The sequence below is a fragment of the Tursiops truncatus genome, chromosome 9 (genome assembly GCF_011762595.2).
Source record: "Tursiops truncatus isolate mTurTru1 chromosome 9, mTurTru1.mat.Y, whole genome shotgun sequence".
Taxonomy (NCBI): Eukaryota; Metazoa; Chordata; class Mammalia; order Artiodactyla; family Delphinidae; genus Tursiops; species Tursiops truncatus.
Genome location: NC_047042.1, coordinates 98,771,713 through 98,787,488, shown reverse-complemented (window position 1 = coordinate 98,787,488; position 15,776 = coordinate 98,771,713). Strand labels below are relative to the sequence as shown.

At 61.0% G+C, this 15,776-nt stretch overlaps 2 protein-coding genes and 1 long non-coding RNA gene across 7 annotated transcripts; 1 reads left to right on the top strand and 2 right to left on the bottom strand.

Moving 5' to 3' along the window:
* Positions 1-180: 180 nt before the first annotated feature.
* Positions 181-14,572, bottom strand: LRRC61 (leucine rich repeat containing 61). 5 transcript variants are annotated; one of them, XM_073810058.1, is made up of 4 exons: positions 14,419-14,557; positions 12,336-12,409; positions 12,080-12,232; positions 181-1,648 (listed from the first exon to the last, which is right to left on the bottom strand). In XM_073810058.1, the coding sequence occupies exon 4, from the start codon at positions 1,485-1,487 to the stop codon at positions 711-713; it is 777 nt and encodes a 258-aa protein (XP_073666159.1). In that variant the 5' UTR covers positions 1,488-1,648; positions 12,080-12,232; positions 12,336-12,409; positions 14,419-14,557; the 3' UTR covers positions 181-710. The 5 variants fall into 5 exon arrangements, with proteins under 5 accessions (XP_073666159.1, XP_073666158.1, XP_073666160.1 ...); XM_073810057.1 differs by having other exon boundaries at positions 12,336-12,457; positions 14,419-14,554; XM_073810059.1 differs by lacking the exon at positions 14,419-14,557 and adding an exon at positions 11,505-11,657 and having other exon boundaries at positions 12,336-14,381.
* On the bottom strand, positions 7,030-11,498 carry ZBED10 (Putative protein ZBED10P). Its single transcript, XM_073810063.1, has one exon. The coding sequence runs from the start codon at positions 7,405-7,407 to the stop codon at positions 7,153-7,155; it is 255 nt and encodes an 84-aa protein (XP_073666164.1). The 5' UTR covers positions 7,408-11,498; the 3' UTR covers positions 7,030-7,152.
* A 118-nt stretch (positions 14,573-14,690) lies between the features above and the next one.
* Positions 14,691-15,776, top strand: LOC109549758 (uncharacterized). Its single transcript, XR_002176156.3, has 2 exons — positions 14,691-14,977; positions 15,539-15,776. It is a non-coding gene; the product is annotated as an uncharacterized lncRNA (long non-coding RNA).

Genomic DNA, 15,776 nt, shown 5'->3' with positions numbered 1-15,776 from the left:
AGTGCTCCAGCCTCACGGGGAGGAAGCAAAGCCCCGAGAGGGTGAGGGCGAGGGCGAGCACGATGCCTCCCATCAGAAGGACACCCAGTAAGCTGTGTGCTCCTCCTTCCCCAGGACAGGCCAGAGGCAGCAGGGACCCAGGCTCGTTTTCAGGGGCCCACACGCAATGACAGGCAGAGATGCAAATTAAAACACGAGTATTTAATGGGGATTGGCACGGGTGGGCATGGCAGTGGAAGCTTCAGGGAGACCCCAGGGGGGCACAGCACAGGGTCACTTGGACAGGCCAACCTGGAAGATGCGGCTTCCACGCTCCGAGCTCCGCCGCGTCCTCTCCCAGGACGGGCCGGGCAGGAGGCTCGCCATCCTTGCCGCTCACCTTTAGCCTTAGGACCAAGCAACTTTATTCCCCTAAGCCTCAGGCTCAGGCAGCCGGGAGTGGCAGCAGGTACGGACACGAGGAGGCCGGGCCTCCTCCCAGGAGCAAGCGTAGGTGCAGAACAGCCTCACACGGTGCCAGCTGCCTGAGGAGGGTCCAAGGGAGCTGTGTCCCTGATGGATGGAGGTGTGAGAGGGAGGGGGGCTGCTCTTAGGCAAGGGGGCCCATAACACGCCCGTGTGCAGGGCCAGTGGCCAGCATGATGAAACCATGAAGAAAAGCAGGGAGGCCACAGCGTGCCAACCCCAAGGGCCACGGCCACAGGGTGCATTCAAAAGACAAAGGAAGTGGCGCGGGCGGGGCTGAGCGCCTGCTCGGCCTGGGCCAGGCTGTCCCTGGCCTGGCGGTCCAGGTCGTGGCACTCTTGCAGCGTGTCCTGGAACTGGCGGCAGGCCTCCTCCAGGATGGAGCTGCTGCGCGTGGGCCAGGACTCCCAGTAGCCGGGCTCCACCCAGGGCTGGGCCTCCACGGCTCGCGGGCCGGAGCTGGAGCTGGGGCGCAAGGAACTGTCCAGGTCCCGGCACAGCTGGTAGAAGTCACTGCCGCGCCCGCTCACGCGCTCGCCGTCGATGACCTTCAGGCCGGGCAGCAGCTCTCGGACCGAGGCCCAGTAGGAGGGGCTGGTGCACAGCGGGTTGCTGAGCCGGGCCGAGGGGTCGCGGAGCCGCAGGCGCTCGAGGCCCGGCAGCGCCGCCAGACACTGCAGCTGCCCGGGGCCGGCCAGGAGGTTGCCTGCAGCGTTGAGACTCTGCAGGTTCTCGCAGGCGGCCAGGGGCTCCAGCCCCGTCAGCCGGTTGTTGGCCACGTTGAGCACGGCCAGCTGGCGCAGGGAGGCCAGCGGGCCCAGCTGGGTGAGCGCGTTGCCCGAAAGGTCCAGCCACTCGAGGCCCAAGCACTCCCCCAGGCAGCCCAGGTCCACCAGCCCCAGGCCCTGCAGCTTCAGCAGCAGGATGGACTCCAGGGCGAACTCACCCGAGCGCGCCTTGAGCAGCTGAGGGGTGACGCGCACCCCGTTGGCCTCTCCCGAATTCTCACCCCGAGGCTCCATGAGACGAAGTGGGTCCAGGTGGCTGGGGCCCCGGCAGCTCCGTCACAGTGACACAGGTGCCACTGGCGGTCAGCGGGCTGCTCACCCCAAAGGACGCCCCGTCCACTCGGCCTGGGCTGGACGCCTGTCTCCGACACCCCCGCTCAAGGGCCAGCAGGTCCCTGAGGAGAAACAGTCAAAGAGTAAGCGGGCCTCTGAGAACCTCAGTGACCGCCCAGCCTCCACCGCCAGGGCCAGAGACCTAGACGGCCCGGCGGGACCTGAGGACAAGAGTCCAGGGCACAGGAGGGTCAAGAGCCCCTCCGAGGGAGGTGGGCCAGGCACAGGCCCTTGCCTAAGGGGGTCCTGACTCGGCCCTGGCGGTTATGGCCATGCTGGATGGGATTCAGGCCCGCCTTTACCAATTCTTCCCGTCTCCCAAATCTGCTCCGGCGACACAATCTCATTACTTTCCTTTCTCGTAACTGCTCACGATTACCTGTATTAACTCTGAGGTGTTTCCTTTTAACCATTTACACTTATTTTTGAAGAGATAACAGGTCACCATCATCGCCAATCTCGTTTCCTTCCTGGGAGACCCATGCATTGGCAAACACAAATGAGAGCACCTGGGGCTTCTTGACAATTTTTTAAAAAATCAGCAATGAATTCAAAGTGGTTTCCACGTTCCACGGGCCAACTTGTGACCTCTGGTGGCAGCTGTGGGGCCTGAGGGCTCAGCCTTCAGTCCTTGATGAGGAAACTGAGGTCGAGGGAGGGGAGGGACAGCGGAGGCACAGGGAGTAAGTGGCAGCACTGCCAGGCCCCTCACCTTTGCTCCCCGAACCTGCCTGTCAATACCAGCTCTTCACTGTGGCACCAACAGAACAGTGCCCATCGCTGCCAGCCAGATAGCATGGTTCCAGCTGCAAACACGGGCAAAGGGGGGTTGGGGAGGGGAGGCCGGGCAGTCAAGGAAGCCGTCCTGGAGGGAGGGGCAGGGTGGCACCTATGTTGGATCCAGAAAAGGGGAGGGAGGGTACTTTCTAGTCGCCAGTGGCCGTGGGGTGGCAGAAACCCAGGTGTCAGTGCAAGACAAGAGCGCGAGGCAGGAGGCCAGGGGGAGGGACGCCGGCGATGCGAGCAAGCGCAGAAGGCTCAGGGTCTAGGAGAGGAAAACAAGCAGACCTCGGCTCCAAGTGGCAGCTCCCCAACCCCACAGACTCTGGCCGGGCGCAGGCCGGGCTGGCTGAGGCCTGCAGAGAAACAAGGAGCCATTCACTCCTGCTGTTTGCAAAACCTGGGGCTCCAGAGCCCCCGCCAGGCCCCGAGGCTGCGTTTCCATAGCAACGCCGCTCCTCAGAACCCCCTCCAAGGAAATCAGACCCAGAGCTCCTCCCGCACGCCCCAGGACGCTGGTGAGGCTGCTAACACGTCTGACCCCCACCGTCTCTGAGAAGGAGCCCTACGTCTTTCCCCAGCCCCCTCCAGTCTTCAGCAGCCCAGCTCCTCCTTCACTTCTACCAATGTTTCTGTCCAAAAGGCATGGAGGTACCCGCTAAGAAACCTGGTCACTCTGGGGAAGCACCTGCTGGGTTTGTAAGCAGCGAGCGATGCAGTCACCTCCACGTTGGTTAAACCTGCTCTGGCCCACAGGGCACCGGGCACCAGAGATGGGCCATAAAAGCACTAGCCAGATAGCCAGAGACGAGGAACCCGCCTGAGGGCGAGGAGGGAGGAGAACGTGTGCCCGGAACCTGGCCATGTGACTGGAGGCCGGGCTCCCGTCTTGCACTTGGGGTGTCCTGTGGCATCGGCCTCAGGAGGCAGCGGCGAGTCCAGGATGACGGGGTCCAGGCACCGTCTGTGAGAGCGAGGCGCAACGGGCCAGCCTCGGGGGGACACCACCTCTTCCAGTATCTGCGGGCCTCTCTCCAGGGGCGCGCACATCCTCCCAGCCACTACGTTGGGGGTGAAAGCGGTCAGGGAGCCCTGGGGTACAGCCAGGGGCTGAAGTCGGGCCAACACCCACATGCTCGAGGCTGAACGGAGGGGACCGCTGAGCAGCCGGGGGTGGGGAGGACAACACGCCAGGCCTCCAGGCAAGAGCCACCAGCCCCGTGTCCAAATGCCCCGCCGCCGCCGGGGCGACGGGCTGTGGGGGAAGCGGTACCCTGAGGAACCCCGCCAGCGATGGGGATGGAGGTGGTGCGCAAAGGGAGAGAAAGAACAAGGGGGCGGGCAGAGAACGGTGTGCGCGTGCCCACGTTCTGCGGAAGAGGACAGGGGTGCGGAAAGATGGCACTGGGACTGGACATCAGGCCTCCTGTGCCCCCAAGGTCCCATCTGGCAGGAGACACGTGCCCCGCCAGCACTTGGCTCTGTGCCCTCGGCCCTGGGTCCCACGCCCTTGTCTGCAGTTAGATGAACAGCACCGCAGTCAAACCCTGATTCTCCAGCGTGTCCATGACCTCTGCTCCGCTCCTGTGCCCCACTTTACCTCAAATCTGCACACTTCAACCAGGCCGGGGCCCACACGCCTGTGCAAACCCAGCCAACGCAGAGGCCAGCAGCGGACAGCAGGCTCCGCGCAATGCGAGAACGGCTCGTCCACATGCAACGGCGTCAACGTTCCTCCAGAAAACCAGAATCACCCTGGTCCTCTTATGGAAATGAGCGAACAGAGGCACTGGCCCAACGTGTGTCTGTGAAAAGGACTCGGTCACACAGACAAGGCTATGACTGAAACAGGTAACTCCGGATCTCCGGGGGGAAGCCCATCTTCCCTTGTTCAGAGCCAGCAGTTCTGAGTGTCAGTTTACCTATGTAGGGAATGGGCCAGAAGAGGATGCCGTGAGTCGCCAGGGCAGGGCAGAGCCAAGTCTAGGGAAGAAATGGTTCAGCTCGGAGCAGCCTCAGGTGGACAGTCACCGGGCCGCTTCGGTGAACTGGGGCCCCTTCCTCCGCCCCATTCCCTCCCGACCACAACCTGGCACAGGGTTCTCGGACCCGGCACTGCTGCCACCTGGGGCCGGGGTAAGTCTCTGCCGCGGAGGCTCCTCTGTGCGTCCCTGTCTTCCACCCGCGAGAGGACAGTGGCAATCCCCCCACAAGCTGTGACAACCAAAACATCTCTAGGCGTTGCCCAATGGCCCCTGGGGGACAAAACTGCCCCCGGTTGAGAACCACCTCTCCAGAGCCCAAGCCCCCAAGCTCGGGACCGTCAAGCTTCTCATCTCCTCCCTTTCACTGCCCTCGTCTTCCTCACACCCCCCAACCCTGGTGCCTCGCCGGTTCAGGCCTCCCCTCTCCGAGAACAAGGACAGCCGCTGAGGGGAGGCCAGAGAGCAAGGGGACAGTGCCCCTCCCAGGAGGAACTCGAGGGGTGGCAGCACTGACCAATACACGACCCCCTGGACTGCTTTAGTTAGGGCGCATGACATCCCTGCCCCCACCTGACCTACTACACCCGAACCTGCGAGGGAGGGACAGGACGCCTCAGCTTTAAGATGCTCTCAGGTGATTCTCGTTGAAGTCTGAGACCCACGTGCAATTTAAGGAAGGGAGGCAGGGAGACAGGGAGAGGTCCAGGGCCAGGCCCTGATCTCACCACCCAAATGCACTGGATGCAGAGTCCAGACGTTAAGGGAGCGCAGCCCTAGTCCCAGCCTCTCCCCCAGGCGCGCTGGCCTCTCCTCACAGGGAGCCTGTGCAGACATGCCCTGCAGCAGCTGGGGAAGAAGACACGACCTGAGCGGTGTGGAGGTGAGACTTCACTTCCTATCGTGGTGCTCTGACCACTGAACACGATCTGTATAAAACCTTATTCAAGAAAATGCCATGTTACACTGTTAAACTGAAAATACAGCATACTAACTAGCACAGAGGATGTGACCTCAAGGTAAAAAAGGAAATACGTCAAAGTTTTCATAGAGGCTGAGTGAAAGGATTACGGTGAATTTTTCCTGCTTCCTCACATTCTCAGTAACTTCCGAACGTCCTACAGTGAATTAGTCACAGTGACACAGGGGAAGCGAAGGGACAAGCTCCCGGGCTCAACCGCACAGCCAGGGCCAAAGTGCAAGTTAGGCCTTGGTGCCTCTGCACGCCCCCTTCCCTCTCAAAGTCCCTCTGCCAGCGGCCCAGCGGAGCTGGACTTGTGTCTTCTGGGTGTGACGAGCCCCGCCCCAAACACTCCGGCCTCACCCTTCCTTCTTTTCCCATTGATCCCACCAGAGCCTGGGCCCCATGCCCTCAGGTCCTGCACTCGACCCTAAAGGAACTCAGGCCGGTCAGTCACTGGGATACATGCCCTTTCTTGCTTCCTCAGACTGCTTTCACTGTAGAAAGAAGAAACCCCAAGGCTTCCAGTAGTCTGAAAACAAACTACAGGCGACAACGGCCACGTGATGACTGGGCGTCCCAGCTCTCCTCGATCACACGCTCGCGGGAGCTGGGCGGTGCCCTCCACCAGGGCTCTTGGGAACCCCAGGATCCACGGGCAAGCACAGACCCTAAGAAGACCGGTGTGCGTGTGGGCACCTCCCTCCATCATATTAGGGTTTCTTTCCTTTCCAGGAAGAGTGTCCACGGCTTCCCCAGGCCCTAGGTGGCTGAGGATATCCCGCACAGGGCCTGGCTGCTGAGAACACAGACCTCGAGGGCCTGCCGCCCCGACACACACGGACAAGCCGCGTGTAGGGCCCCTCGCCCAGCGACACTTTCAAGGAGCACCGCGGTCCATACGCTGCGTGGTACAACTCAGAGTCACCGATGACCAGAGCCCGCCCTCCCGCCCCCATACTGCCGGCAGTGACTCCAGCAGTGGGCAGATGGAAGATGACATCTCCGCGAAAACGAAAATGACGATCTGTCAAGAACTGAGAAACTGTCCTCATTCCTTCCGAACAAGTTTTGGAGCCTGGCTGTCCCCGTCTAATGTCCTAGGACGCGACACTGTGCCCCCTCCCGTCATCTACGCAGACTTCCCACAGGCAGCTTCTCAGGGCATCGGACCCTGCGGTCAGACTCACCGGCCTGCGCGCCTCGGCCAGGTCCCTGCTGGGGAAGATAAAGGGCGTGGGTGTAGCTTGGGAGATGCTCCAGGTTGGTCTTCAAGAAGAGAAGACGCTCAGCCATCTCCCCTGGGAGAGGGGAGTCATGCTCCACGATGGCGGGGCTGCCCAGGGACGCAAAGACACTTGCAGAGAAGGCGCCCGTCAGGGCGCAGGATAGATGGTGGCCAGTCTCGCCAGGTCTGGCCGGACGTCCCGCCGCTTCTGCCAGTAAGCAGGGGGTCCTCCTGGGCACCCACTGTCTCGTTCTCACGCAGGTACTTCTTGCGGATGATGCTGACCAGGTGGCTCTCCGTGGAGAGGGAAGCGCCGCCCCTCTCTGAGACCAGCAGCCCCCCGCTCTCCACCTGCTCCAGGAGGCTCCTCTCCCTCTGGCCCAGCAGCAAGGACCCAGAGGTCCCGCTTCTCTGCTCGGGCGCTTCCCGGCCCTTCCCGTCGGCCCCAGGGCTCCTGGCTCCTGCGCAGCTCAGGGGCGTCCCACACGCACAGCAGTGGGGCCCTGCAGGGAAGGGGAGGGCGGCAGGAGTACTCAGACACCACGAGCTCCTTCACCTCGTACACGAGAACTTGCTTCCAATGGTTGATGTCGGCCCCCTCGGGGAGGGCAGCCTCTATCCTGCCCTTGAAGTGGGGTCCAGCAGGGTCGCCAGCACGAACTCCTCACGGTGGAAGAGCTCAGGGAGCTGGTGGTCTGTGGAGAGCTGCAGGGCCAGGCCCTCGGCCAGCCGCACGGCCGCGCCCATCTCCCCGGTGCTCCGCTCCTCAAAGCGCCCCCGAACCTGCGCCAGGAAGACGTGCAGGTAGCACAGCTGGGGCAGCACCAGGCTGAAGGCGGCCTGCGCGGCGCTCGCCTCCCGGACCTCCATCCAGAAGGGCTGCGGGAGCTTGACCAGACTGTCCGTCAGGCTCCGCAACACGGCCGACGGCGCCGCCCCTGCCTTCCCCAGCTGCCGCTTCTCCAGCCACTCCAGCAAGTGGTAGGCGGACACCCAGGGATGCGAGAGCCCCAAGAAGGGCTGGTGGGCTGGGAGGCCGCACTGCCGCTGCAGCTGGGAGGAGCTGCCGGGCTTCCGCAGAGCCTTGGAGGTGGCTGCAGATGGCCCTAGCCATGCCCAGCATGATCTGGACACTATGCTGGTGACACAGAAGTTTCCCACCAGGGAGTCGAGGCAGTGGGTGAAGCGAGGGGCGTGGGTGTAGCCCCCCGTCCTCACAGCCTGCTCCAGACTCGGGCAGCCGCCCGACACCAGGAAGCCCAGGCACAGAGCTGTGGCCAAGCCACAGAGGCTGAGCGGCCCCTGCAGCTCCCGCGGCCCGTCTCCGCAGCCCTGTCCAGGGGCAGGTGTCGGACCCAGGCGTGGCCTGCCTCCTCGGGCTGCCTGACGCCACCTGCTGGCCACCCGGCTGCGTCACCCCACAGTGGGCGGTGATAGCCGCGTAGTCCACATCCGCGACCCGGGCTGCCACGGAAACAGTGAGGTGGACGCGGCTGCCCTCGGTCCACTGCATCCCGACGCACCTGCTCGCCCATCGCCCCGTGCAGCAGGGGCAGGGCTTCACGGGAGAAGGCGGTTGGAGACGGCAGGCGGTAGCGACGGTCCACCTGGGCCCTAAACCTCCTGAAGAGCGGGGCCAAGACAAAGGAGAGGGGCAGCGCCGGGCTGCAGGGCAACTCGGCAGCACTCTGGCTCCAGGCCCGTGCTCGGAGCTGGCTGGGGGCACATACGCCACCTCAGTCCTCCCCAGCTGCCGTGGGTGGGAGTAGGCGGGGGAGGCCGAGCCTGTCCCAGCTGCTCGGGCCCGCCTGTCCGTCACCATCTTCCAGAGGTGAGGCACCTGGCGGCAGCATGGTGAATGCAGCTCCTCGGGGCACGGCTGGTGGCCCCCGTGGGCAGGTCCTTCTGCTTCTTTTCGGGCACCCCTCCCCGCTCCCCCCCAGGGCCGGCTGCAGCTGGCTTCCTCCCCACCTCCCGCCCGCGCTTAGTTGCCAGGTGGCAGACCAGAGCTGAAGGCTGGGACCGCCCCTTAACTCTGCCCTGTCTGATGCTCGGCGGCACAGAGTGCACGTGACACGGCAGACATTCCTGCAGTTGATGGTAAAGAAGCGTCTCACGTCAGGCACGGTCTCTGACCCAGGGTGTCCAGGGGGCCCAGGGAGTGCCCGGGAGCCCAGCCCTTGGTCTTGGCCTGCGCAGTCCTCCCCAGGAAGCAAGCGCCTCTTCTTCCGTGTCTTGAGGTGACGCGCCTCTCCGGCCAGATCGGCTATGAGGATGTCGGCTGGCCTCGCCACTTCATCCTCGCCAGGCTGGCCTGCCTCCAGCCTGTCCGGGCTGGCTGCCTGGAGCAGCAGCAAGTCAGAGGCGACCGGACTGCAGCTGAGCTCTGGGTCCCTCGACTTCCTTCCTGCCAGCTCCCCCTCCTCTCGCCTTCCACCTGGACACGTTCTTCTCAGGCTGCACCGGGGGCTCCTGCCCCAGCACGGACTGGAGGCCACAGTGTCCGGAGTCTCCCTCTGGCTTATCCTGCCCAGCACTGGGGTGGCAATTTGCACAGGGGGCAGCCAGGCCAAGACCAGGCCTCTCCAGGGCTGGCTGCTCTCTTCTCACTGCGGACACGCAGCCCCAGGAGGCCTTCCTCCTGCTCCTCCAGGAAAGCCTGGTCAGGTGCTGGGACCCGCAGGCTGCTGCCGAGGCGCGGGCTGGTCTCTTCCCCTGCAGGGATAGGTCCCTCCCACTCCTCCTTTGGGAGCCGGGGCTTCTGATTCTCCCGGGGCCACTGCAGCCTCCTCCCCTTCGCGTACAAACTCAAGTCTGACCTCAGCTTCTGGCAGGTGCTCCCTGGCGCCCCGGCCAAGTTCAGAAGGGGTGTTGAGAGCTCCGGTGTTGAACTTGGAGCCAGGAGAAGCCAGCGTGGCAGGTGGGGTCTTGGCTCTGATCACGGAGGAGTCAGCACACACAGGGAACTCTTGCCCCGTGGATCCTGAGAGTGTGTGTTTCTTGTGGGGCTTTTTGACTTTTCCAACTTCTGACGCGCCTGGGAGCTTGGGGCAATGAGAAGACAGGCCCAGGCTGTCCTCTGGCAAGGTGACAGAAGACAAGACAAGATCTAAGGCAAGATGAAGAGAATGGCTCTCAGCCAGCTGCCTACTCACTTCGGGGCCCACTGACGGGACAGTGAGGCCGGAGGGGAGAGAAGGGAGCAGAGGATTTAAGGCGTAGTAACCATATGAAATCAATCCCAGGACAAAACTCTCCAGACGCCACCTCCTGGGTGAAGCCTGACATTCACTCCTCCAGACCCAACGGAGCAGCCCTCGACCGGAGCCCCCAGCCCTCTGCACAGGAGTGGTTTCTGTGTCCATCTTCTTTGCCACGTTAACTCACATCTCTTTTTTCCTTCAATGTTTATCCAGAGGCTGGTAGGCACTGGCAGTTTTCCTGTGCGATGGATACAGTAGAAGGTAGGCCAGGCCCCTGTGTGCACGTGGCCCCCAGGCTGGCGGGGGGCAGATGAGAATAAAATGTCCCCCCACACACGGCAGGGAAGACAAGAGCCGAGGTGCAGGGCGTGCAGGGGCGCTGCAGTGGCGCTGCAGGGCTGGGGGGCCGCGGCGGGAGGGGCCTCACCAAGACGTCAGGCAGGCTTCCCGGGAAGAGCTGCGGATGCTGGCGCTGTCAGCACAGGCCACGGGGGTGCGGAGGCCAGTCTGCGTCCTGGGCACCCGGGCCGTGCCTGGCACCTGCAGGGCCTCACAAACAGGCAACGTCACTCGGTAGCGGGGAGCGACGCGGCCCGAGGCTTCCCGAGCCTCTGTCAGAGCACGTGGTACGGGGCAGCTCCTGATGCCAGTGACGCAGGCCCCCAGCGCCCCCTCCCCTCGAAGCCCACTCCTCTCTGGCTGCGGCCCCTGCTGCTCCCTGAAGTGCTCCCGCTGAGGCCCCAGGGACCCCTAGTGCCCCGCCTCAGCGCGCTTCTCCGCACTACAGCACCTGCCCATGCCCCCCACCTGGAATGCTGCTACCCGCAGCTATGGGACAGCACATCTCCTCAGCTTTCCTGTCACCTGCGACTCCTTTTCAGTCTCTGTTCTAGTCCCTCTTCCTCTGCCCGCCCCTTAATGGTGTTTCCTGGGCTTCCTCGTCTCCAGGCCTCGTCTCTCCTCCCACACCCTCTCCCTGACCAGGGCCACCTTCACCGGCTGAGCACCGCCAGCCCCTCTCGGCTCACGACTCCCTCGCAGGCTTCCCCTCACCTGCTCGGCCTACAGTCAACTCGAGCTCAGTACACAGGACTCCTGTTCACCCAGATGCTCAGACCGCACACCTCAGCACAGTCCTCGACTCCCTTCCCCACCCCGTTCATTCTCCTGCAGATGAGGTCAAATCCAGGGCTCTCAAAGAAAAGACACATGAAGAAGTCAGAGGAGAAACATGCGGAAAGAAGAAAAGCAAATGAGAGGGAAGGAAAAGCCCAGTGAGCTAGGCTGTGTCTCCTTGGGAAAGAGAAGATTCAGAGTAAGATGGCGCAGATCCTGCCCCAAACAGCTGAGAGTGAGCAGCGTGCATCTCTTCAGACCAGAGCGAGATGCAGCTTAAATGAGGAGGTTTAAACCAGAACATTCTGACACTGAGTGATGGTAAACATTCAGAAGGATCACCAGGGATGGCAGGACGGCCTTTACTGGGGACGAGCCCGCTGGGCAGCTCAAGCGAGACTCAGCTGTGAACCAGGGTGGACAACGCGACACCGAGGAGCCCCTTCCAGCCACAGGGGCCTCGGAAGAACCGAGAGGCAACCACCCAAGCCCATCACTCGACGACCCAGTCAGCCACCACCAAACCAGGGGTCTGAAGCTCACGGGAGGTGACGCGGTGGAGGGGCTGGATCAAGGGGTAAATGAAGTACAAGACACCGTCGTGGTCCAGGGGAAGGGCTCTAGATGTCAGAGCCAGAGGGGACTAACCTTTGCTCTTATCTTGACTGAAGAAACAGAAACCCAGAGCAGCAACGTGATGCTCGGTGGCAGAGCGGAGGACCAGAGCAGTCCATAGGCTTCACTGCTCCCGAGAACACAGAACACGGTACTGAAACCAGGCCTATGTCCCACCTGCTCTCACTGATGAGGGCAGAGAAAAAGAAAATACCTGTGAGTTAGGCTGCAGCCTGGGCTACACCCCAAAGCCTTCGCCTGAGGACGCACTAACTGAACCCAGGGCACCAACCCTGTTCTGTTCCCCGACCAGCCTTGTCCCACCAGCCCACCTGTACTCTGCAGATACCCTTGAGCCACTCGACCATTTAACAATACTTCGTCAAATATCTACCATGAGCCAGCACCGTGCCCTAAACATACAAACAGGATAGTCACTGCCCAGCTGGCACGTGGGGCGCAGGACGAGAAGACAACTTGGAAATGGCTATTGGCACCAGGGCAAGGCAAGCAGGGTAAGTGCTGTGGAGCCAGGCCACGGGCTGACCGAGAGGCAAATCGAGTCTGTGACACGGGAGTTTCGATTCTGCCTTGGCAGGGTTGCTTACCCCAGGCTACTGCTTGAGGAACCTCATCCCGACAGTCCCTGGGGCAGGTCTGGGATCTTGGGCAATGACCGGCACCCCTTGCTCTTCACTGAAGCACATCAGGATGACAGCGGGATGGATGCTGTGGAGAGCCAGCCTGGAGTCGACACGAATCTAAAATGTAAAATTTAAAAAGAAAATCACCCATAGACTCCAGGACTTTGATTATTAGTAAGAAGTTGTTTGTGACACTTCTCATAAGAGCTGATACACGCACCTGATACAGCAACAAGGTGGAGACTCCAGGGCTGCATCAGGTGGGACCACATGAGGCAGGCAGCAGGTGCAGCCCTGGGAAGCAGGTGGGGAGGAGGGCAGGAGCAGGTAACAGAGGTGGGACTGGAGGGGAAGGGACAGTCTGGAGAGCCATGCAGATAATACTTGGGCTGTGGTGTGGAGGAGGAGGGGATACAGAGGGACACCCCAGTCCCTGCTAAATACAGTTCAGTTACAGATATAGTGATTTTGAGGTTCTTCTGGAACAAATCTTCAGGAGTAGATGTGACAGATACAGGGTCAGGGGACAGAAGTCTGCGCTAAAGATACAGATCCGTGTAAAAGTCTCCGTAGAAACTGAGGGGAAACACCGGTGGGAGAAGAGTGGAGGGTGGTTGCCCAGGCAACACTGACACTGTGGGCAGGGTAGGGGATGAGCAGACTCCAAAGATGCCTGACAGGCAGAGGACAGAGACACAGAAAAACCTAAGTAATGTTAGGGAAGCCAAGGGAAGACTTTCCAGAAAGGACAGACAGGATCCCTTCAGCAGATAAGCAAGTGGAGCCCCGGGGCTATGCAATGAGAAGCAGGGGACGCAGGCACTTGCAACGTCAAAGGGTCACGCTTTGGGGTGGGAGGGAAAAGGCTTGGCTCTGTCTCAAAAGAGAGAAAAGGTACAGTGGGAAGAAAGGGAGGACTGATGGCAGGAGTTCCTGAGGGAGAGGGACTCAAGGCACAGGTGGGTGGGTTTATCCTTGCAGATGAGAAAGAAGTTTTTTTATTTTTCCTGACACAGCAAAGAAGGACGGCTATGGTGGCAGGCAGGTCCTTGAGTGTGGGCACGGGGAGGGCCCAAGGCAGTTATGCCCAAGAGCCTGTAGATTCCCGAGGGGTTAGCAACATGCTGGCTGAGCCTGAGACAGGAAGTGCCTCAGCACTTACACGTGTGCTGGCTCCATGGATCAGAGATTTCCTCCTCACTGCGCTCACCAGGCCTTTTCCCACACGCATGCCCAGAAGCACAGTGGTCACTTTTCTGTTTCTCCTGGGCCTGCCTCACCCCAGGGCCTCATGCAGAGCTCAGTCCACCCTGGGCATTCGATACCTATGCCAGACCTTTCTCTGAGTTTTCACTCTGCCCAGTCCTACCAGCCCCCTCTTCTCTCAGCCCCTGCACTGGGGGGGTGGGGGGGAGGAGGAGGTGGTTCCTGTCTATCCACCAGACCCCAGGAGACTTCAAAGCACTTGGTGAGCCTACAAGTCCTCGGCTTCTCATTCCCCCACCCGCTCACCTATGAGGAGATGGAAGATGAAGAAAAGCATGGGACCAGAGGAATGTGTGGAAGAAAAAGAGTAGTGCAAACCACTACACATTTTGGGGTTTTGTCCCACATGCAAATTTGGCTGCTTTTAAACCCTAAGGGAGAGACTTTAAATAACCAAGCTTCATTAGATTTCACAATATGCAAAAGTGACATAAAATGAGATGTTTTAAACCAGCAGAACCCTTTGCTCTTTTCTGCGAGGCTGCTCTCCACAATGGATTGAGAGCATGAAGTCCAGAGCCGGTCTATGGGGGTTTAAATTCTGGCTGCTACCCACCAGCTGTGTTCGTCCGCTACGTGCCTCGGTGTCCGAGCCTATACGACAGGGATAAAAGCATCCACCTCGCTGGCTTGTGAAAGATTAACGGAGTTAATGTACGCACACAGCAGCAGTGTTTAAAGACACTTTTTGGCACAGAGTGAGTGATGGATACGAGCCGCTGTCCAGTTCTGGCCTCACCGGGTGTTTCAGGTGCGGGGCACTGGGAAAGGGAGGGAAGCTGGAAGGGGGACACCTGGGCCGCCCGACGGGCAGCGCAGGTCAGGGAAAGCCGCCTCGCCCCCAAGTCTACGTCTGTGACCACAACGCCCCCTCCCCGGCTTACCTAGGGCCAAAGGTCTGGCTGGCTAGTGGGGCTAGCGAAGCTGTGAAGCCGGCGCAGCTCCCACGGCGGCCGACCGCGCCCCCGCGGCGGGTAGTAAGCACAAGCCATCCGCCGCCCCGCTCGCTCCCACCCCCGCACCGCAGCGGGACCTACCTTGAGGCGCCAAAGGCCCTGCAGAGCTTGGTGGGCGGTCCAGGTTCCTGGGCGACCTCCGGTAGCGATAGTCAGCAGGTCCTCCGCACCCACTCCTCTCCAGCCGTTGGTACGTTCCTCCAGCAGGAAGCCAGCACCGAGTGCGCAGGCGCAGTGCGCAGGCGCAGTTGCGCAGTGCGCAGGCGCAGTTTCCCAGTGCGCAGGCGCAGGCGCAGCGGCCGGAAGCAGTGGTGTTACACCGCCTCCTCCGCCGGAAGTCGCGCGCTTTTCTCACCTGACCGGGACTCGTTCGTAGAAGTTTAACAGCGCTGGGGTTTTTTTTGTTTTTTGTGGGGGATTGGGGGGGGCTTTGTTTCTTTGTTTGTGTTTAATAGTGCTTGTTTAGCTGTGTGGCCTGGGAGGAAGCACTCGCAGGCGCTCCGGGCCGACGGTGGCCTAGTCTTCCTCCTCCACTGGCGGATTCGTAAGGCCCCTTCCATCCCCGGCTCTGCGCCGCAGCAGTCTGACCGCCCGAGCGCAGCCCGCGGTTTGTGCGCACGTGCGGACGGAAGGGACCACGGTAATGCTAATGATCCGTGTGTTGGAGTCTCTTCCCGCCTTGAGAGCTCACCCAGCATTTCATGACACCCACCCGGGGTATCTCCTGGGGCAAATTCCCGGTGACACCGCGGAGGCCTCGCCGACAACCAGGGGTCGTCCGTGCGCGCCTCCACTGAGGTGCTCTGCCAACTCCCCAAACTGAATTATCCCGGGGCCAAAAAGGCCGCGTTTCCTGGGCTGAGCGGAGAATGCCTCTCCTCACCTGGTCCCACCTGGACACCAAAGTACCCAACTCTTGTTTCATAGGCTACCTTGAGCTTCTTTCCACCGCCAGAGTCAGACAAATCCAAGGGCCTAAGCTTGGGCACCACCGGGCCTTGGGTAGTTCTCCCTGCTCACTTTCCCAGGGCTGATCTCAGTTCTTTCCATCTCCTTCCAGCGCCCCGCTCTGGGCCCATCAACTCCAGGCTGGTGCAGTCCTCCAGCTTGAGCTAAAACTAGGACCCCTGCAATAAAAGTATATATCTTTGCCCTTTATCAAAGTGATTTTTAATCTTATTTGATTCTCTCCATGCCTCAGAGATGGAGGTATTGGTTTCTCCATTATACAGATGAGGAAACGAGACTCAGTCACACGGAGAGTTAAAGTAAGAGATGGAGGGAGCCACAGATGATTTCACAGTTGTACTGTCGCATGAGGGTCTGTATAAAATGGGCTCAGCTGGTCCCTTTGCAGTGTTAACCCAGAGGCACTCTAGAACCAAGGATGACTTGATTGCAAAACTGGGAGATACAAATAATAAAATGAAAAAACTGTT